Raw genomic sequence first — 6275 nt, 5'->3', positions numbered from 1 at the left:
GGCAGTTGGCATTCGTGGTCTTGGCGCTGTCCTTCAACACCCCTGCAGTCTGATGGGTGATCGGCAGCACACAAAGACTGGAGCGGAAGCTTTCGATTGACGCCGTTGGCAGACCTTTCGTCATGACATCGGCAACTGTTCACCTATTGGAACGTGGAGGACGCACAGTTCACCCAGTTGAACTCGTTCTCGGACAAAATGAATGTCGAGCTCAATGTGCTTGGTGCGCTTGTGGTGAACGGGATTTGAGGACATGTATACCGCGGATACGTTGTCGCACAACACAACTCTCGCCTTCTTGATTCCACAATGGAGTTCACCGAGTAGCTGGCGTAACTAGATGCATTCCACGGCTGCATTCGCCACCGCCCGATACTCGGCCTCCGTGCTTGATCGTGACATGGTGGGCTGCCGCTTGGATGACCAGGAGACGAGGGAGTCACCGAGATAGACGCAGAATCCTAACGTTGATCGCTGAGTGTCTGGGTAGCCCGCCCAGTCCACGTCTAAGTACGCGGTGACGCTGAGGTCAGAGGAGGCGTGAAGCTGGAGGCCGTGCGACGTTGTGCCACGGACGTACCGCAGTATACACTTGAGAAGCGCCATGTACGGTGCGCGGGGATCATGCATGTGGAGGCAGGCTTGCTGGATGGCAAAGGCTATGTTAGGCCGCGTCATCGTTAAGAACTGGAGCGCGCCTGCCAAACTGTGGTATGACATCGATTCGTCTATTGGTGGTCCGTCAGCGGCGAGCTTGTTCTTGGTGTTGATTGGTGTTGAGGCAGGTTTGCAGTTCGTCATCCCGGCGCATTCGAGGATGTCTTCAACGTACCTCTCTTGAGAAAGGTAGAACCCATCCTTGGTGCGCTTGATGTCGATCCCGAGAAAGAAGCGCAGCGCCCCCATGTTCTTGATGGTGAATTCAGCACGGAGGCAGTCGATAATGTGCTGGAGCAAGGCTGAGTTAGACCCAGTGAGCACATTGTCATCGATGTAGAGTAGGAGATATGCGATGTCTGTGCCGCGATGAAGGACAAAAAGGGACGAGTCAGATCGGGTTGCCTTGAATCCGATCTTGGTGACATACCCGGCGAACTGAGTGAACCACGGCCACGGTGCCTGACGGAGTCCATATAAGGACTTGTCGAGCAGACAGACAACGTCAGGGCGATCAACATCGACAAAGCCCATGGGCTGCTGACAGAGAACTTGCTCATTGAGATGACCATGAAGGAATGCATTAGAGACATCGAGTTGCTTTGTTGGCCACTGGTTAGATGCCACGATGGTGAGGACAGTACGAATAGTGGTTGGCTTGATGACAGGCGAGAAGGTTTCACTGAAATCAATCCCTGCTCGTTGGGTGAATCCACGAACCACCCACCTCGCCTTGTAACACTCTAGTGAGCCGTTAGGATTGAGCTTATGACGGAACACCCATTTGCCACTGACAATGTTGGTACCCGGTGGACGATCAACAAGGCGCCAAGTTCTGTTGCACTGGAGCGCATCAAACTCAAGCTCCATGGCTGCCCTCCAGTTAGGATCTCTGAGAGTAGTCCGAGCTATAGCAGGAAGTGGTGAGATCACAGGCGCGGCGGATGAGTCAGCGACGTGTAGAGCATACCGTGGATTTGGTTTGAAGATGCCTACCTTGGAACGAGTCTGCATTTGGTGACCGTGGGACGACGCCGCGGGTACGGCATCAAGAATAGGACTATTGGATAGTGATGGAGTGGGAACTGAAGCACCGGAGGATGGTGCGAAAGGAGTGGGTGTGGGACCAGACGTAGCAGGCGATAGAGAAGTAGGAGGAGGCGGTGGTGGGTGAGGTGCGCTCTGCTAAAGAATGACAGGTTCGTCAGTTACTGTAGCCGGTCTGGCTATTGTCAGTTGACGACGCTGAGATTCAGAATGAAAGGGGAACTGGGTTTCATCAAAAACAACATGGCAAGATGTGATGATGCGGCGTGTTTGTAGATCAAGACATCGGTATCCATGGTGATCAACTGAGTAAACGAGAAGAACACATGGCGTGGATCGAGCGTGGATCTTATGCGGTGCTGTTGAAGCCTGATTGGGATAGCACAGGCACCCGAAAACCCTTAGATGAATGTAGGATGGTGGGGCGCCGAGGAGAAGCTAAAATGGAGTCGTCTGACCACTGGCTCGACAGGGACGATGATTCAGAAGATGGGTTGCCGTGGACAGCACCTCCACCCAATATGCATTAGGCAAGCCAGCATGAATGAGAAGACTACGAACGTAGTCATTCAGTGTTCTAATGATGCGCTTGGCTTTGCCATTTTAAGATGAAGTATATGGACAAGATAGGCGCAAGGTGGCACCATGGTGTTCAAGATGTCGCCGAAAGGCTAAATTATCGAACTCTTTCCCATTGTCGGTTTGGAATGCAATGACAGGTAACTGAAACTGAGTATGAACATAAGCATAAAATGCAATGAGGCACTGAAAAACATCAGACTTGTTGCGTAATGGAAAAGTCCAGACATAGTGTGTAAGATCATCAATCAACACAAGGTAATACTTGAAGCCAGAGAAACTAGACACTGGAGAGGTCCAAACATCAGCATCAATAATCTGAAATGGGACATAGCTAACTGAAGTAGAGTCTAAAAAAGGTAAACGCACATGCTTGCCAAGCTGACAGGCTTCACAAGTGGATGGTTTGGTGGAGATGAACTCAAGGCGAGGAAGAGTCTATTGCAGCATGTGCCTTCTAGGGTGGCCTAAACGCTGATGCCAGAGCTCAACAGTGGGCGTGGAGGTGGCGATTAGGGCCTCCGGCATAGATGAGGCTAGAGGGTATAGCTTGTCGTCGCTATTACAGCGGAGGATCACCGAACGAGTGGGAAGATCCTTGACAGAGAAACCGAAAGCGTCAAACTCCATAGAGACATTATTGTCACGAGTTAAGGAATGAACTGAAATCAGATTCTTAACAAGTGATGGAGAGACAAGAACATTAGGGAGGGAAAGTGGGGATCGAGCAGTGGGGATATGTGTGGAAGCACGATGAGTCACCGACAGCGTGGCACCGTTGCCGACGACAATAGGAGTGGAATTGTAAACTAGGGTGGAAGAGGTGAGATTACTAGCGTTGGAAGACATGTGGGAAGAAGCGTCGGTGTCCATGAACCATTTGGCCGCTTGAGGAGCAGCTGTTGTGGAATTCACTGTGTTCAGTGCGGTGAGCAAGGCCTGATGGTTCCATGGATCCATGGAGGGTGGTGGCTGAGCGACGCCAGACCCGGCGAAGTAAGCCTGGTGTGGTGATGTGCTGGGGCGCGGGCCGAGCACGCCAGCTCCTAGGGCACAGAATGGCATAGGACATGCCTACACCATGCCAGTCCACGGATTGAATCCGAGCGTCCAGGCCGTTGGCGGCCTTGGGGAGGAGAAACCGCCTGGAGATGAGCCGTGGCCACGACCGCGGCCACGACCACGCATGTTGTCGTAGTGGTTAGGCGCACCGTGAGCAGTAGATGGTGGCTTGGCGACGGTTGTCGGCGCAGTGGAGCCGGAGTTGCCAGCCATAGTAGAGCTTGATCCGCCTTCGGTGGTGGTGGGTGCGGCGGGACGAGGTCCACCAGTGGCGAGCAGAGCGTGCTGTGCCGCCGTCTTGGCATGCTCCTTGTCGTAGCGCTCTTCCAGAAGAAGGTATGAGCGCGTCGAGAGGAAGGTGTGTGGCGGCTGCTTAGCGGTGATGGCGGGGATGGCGTGGTGATACTTAGAGCTTAGACCACGCAGCATGTTCAGGACTTGGCTCGTCTCCTGCACTGGTTGGCCGACGTCGCAGAGCGCATCCGCGAGCTGTTTGAGTCGTCCGGTGTACTGGGTGATGTCCATATCGCCCTAGACCATGTTTCGAAACTCCGTCTCTAGGTAGACAGCGCGATGGAGCTCGTTGTCGCGGAATTGATCATGGATGGCGCCCCAGACACGGTACGTGGTCGCCTTCGGATGGCGCACGATGTCGCGCACGTCCTTGGTGATGGAGTTGTACAGCTAACTCAAGATGCACTGATCAACCACACGCCAGTCGGGATCATGGCGCTGGTCGGCGGTTGGCGGAGATGAGACATGGGAGGTGAGGCCGAACTTGCCGAGGAAGGCGTCAAAGAAGCACTGCCATTCGTTGTAGTTCGGCGTGGCGAGCTTGAGAACAACGGGAATGTGAGATTTGATGTTGACGGTTTGAAGGACTACGGTGGGAGGCGTGGTGGCAGGGGGATCGTCGCCGACAGAGGAGGTGAAGGAGACTTCGAAGGTGTCGCCGGAGTCGGAAGAGCCGAGACCGAAGAGGGGATTGTCGTCCATGGTTGGCATGGCGACAGCCGTGGAGAGACAGTAGAGCGGAGGGAAGAAGACGACGATACAGCGAGGGCTCAACCTGAGCTCTCTGTACCATGTAGAAAAGTGAATGAGAGCCGACAATTCTTTCATTGATCTCTGGTGTGTTTATATAAGTTACAACATATGTTGCTCAATTCGCAACTGCATAGTGGTAGCGTACATCGTGGGCGCGAAGGAGCGCGTCCTGCTCTCGTGGTCATCACGCACTGGCTCTTGTCAGCGACGGCAGGGTCTTGCGCTATCTTCAACAAGGAGGATTCGCGTGTGAGCGAAGTGTTTGTCAGGTGAGGCCTCTCTCTAGTCTTGTCTCCTCTTATGTGGCAGGACAAGACGAGGCGGTGTCGCGAATCCCGAGGCGGTGTGGTGCCGAGACGGTGGAGATGAGGACTGGCCAGCCGGCCAGAGAGAGCACGGTTGTCCTTGCGTTGCGTGTGATGGAAGGGGTGCTTGTTTTGACACGCGTTGACCGAAATGACCCTGCTGTGGGCAGAGCAATATCGTTGTTGCCGTCCACTCCTCGGTCCCTTCATATATGTCGCTGGTGTTGGCGTGAGTGCGAACAGTTTATAGAAAATACATATAATATTTATATCTTCAAATAAATCTATTAAAAACTAGATTTAAAGATCTTTCTAATGATACTAATTATATACTATAAATATTAATATTTTTTAATATATATTTAGTCGAAGTTATTTCTCGAAAAACGTAAATGACAGATATTTAAGGACAGATATAATAGATATGATATGCTACCTCTATTTAAAATAATGCAATTGTTGTAACCGTTTTATAACTAATCTGATGATACTTATTTTATAATACGAATGTTATTAGTTTTCTATATAAATTTAGTTAAAATTCAAATTGTTTGACTCCGCGAAAAACGAGAATTGTATTCTTTTATGGATGCATGGAGTATACTAATATATGAGAGCGATTTTTTTTTGGTTTTAGACGTCTATCCTAATAAAACTTATGCTTCTTTCAGAGCGTACGGCTCGCGTCGCTCGGCGCACACACCGTTTCTGCCGTCCGATGCTCTCCGGGTTTGGGGTCTGGGGTTTGGGCCGTTCGATGCACACCTACTGTCGCGGCCAGAGAAGAAGCCTGGGTTGTATCGCGATAGCGTGACACCATGCCTTCTCTCTCCCTCTCTTTATTTCCCAACTCTGGTGGGCTTAGAAAGGGCTCCGGAGAGGTAGGCCGGCCAGGCAATGGGGACGGCGGGAGGGCGAGTTAAGGTTCTGGTATCGTAGGCCGGGCCAGATCGGGGCGGGAGCGCCCATGGCCATGACGACGCCAAGGAGGGGAAGAGGAGGCCGCCGTGGGCATAGATTTGATCAGTTTTACGTATCCCATAAAGATATGAAAGATATATAACAATCAATATTTATTATATATCATAAATATTTCTTAAAATTTAGCTAACCTTAAAAATATTTATTATATATCATAAAGTGAGATGCACATTTATTTTAGTAAGAGATCATTGACTAAGAACCTTCCAGAGCATCCTATACTGACACCATATTATCCTTTTAACGACTGTTGTCTAACGCCACAGATTGGTTATGGTATAATGATCATCTCCACAAATGACCTTTGGAGTAAATTCAGTCTCTTCTTCTGTGCCACCATAACTAGTCTGAGCAATAGGGAATTAACTCGGGCTTGTTCGTTTGAACTGTTTTTCAGCCGAGTCAGCATATTTTAGCTTATTCTTCATCACAGAACACTATTGAATCAGCCGAAATTAGCCGGCTTATATACGAGCCGAATAGGGCGTCGGTTGATGAGTGAGTGAAAGTGCGCCCAAGTAAAGAGAGATTGTAATCAAGTTGCTAATGCATTAGCTTTATTAGCTAAGCGTTGTAAATATTTTGCGGCTTGATCAG

The 6275-nt window shown here is 50.6% G+C and overlaps 2 protein-coding genes across 2 annotated transcripts; both read right to left on the bottom strand.

Moving 5' to 3' along the window:
• Nucleotides 1–336: 336 nt before the first annotated feature.
• LOC136515195 (uncharacterized mitochondrial protein AtMg00810-like) lies at nt 337–1527 on the bottom strand. Its single transcript, XM_066508862.1, has one exon. The coding sequence runs from the start codon at nt 1525–1527 to the stop codon at nt 337–339; it is 1191 nt and encodes a 396-aa protein (XP_066364959.1).
• A 1830-nt stretch (nt 1528–3357) lies between these two features.
• LOC136515193 (uncharacterized) lies at nt 3358–3870 on the bottom strand. The gene has a single exon (XM_066508861.1). The coding sequence runs from the start codon at nt 3868–3870 to the stop codon at nt 3358–3360; it is 513 nt and encodes a 170-aa protein (XP_066364958.1).
• Between the last annotated feature and the right edge of the window lie 2405 nt (nt 3871–6275).

Source organism: Miscanthus floridulus, chromosome 17 (genome assembly GCF_019320115.1).
Source record: "Miscanthus floridulus cultivar M001 chromosome 17, ASM1932011v1, whole genome shotgun sequence".
NCBI lineage: Eukaryota > Viridiplantae > Streptophyta > Magnoliopsida > Poales > Poaceae > Miscanthus > Miscanthus floridulus.
Note: the sequence above shows the minus strand (reverse complement) of the source record. Positions and strands in the feature narration are given on the sequence as shown.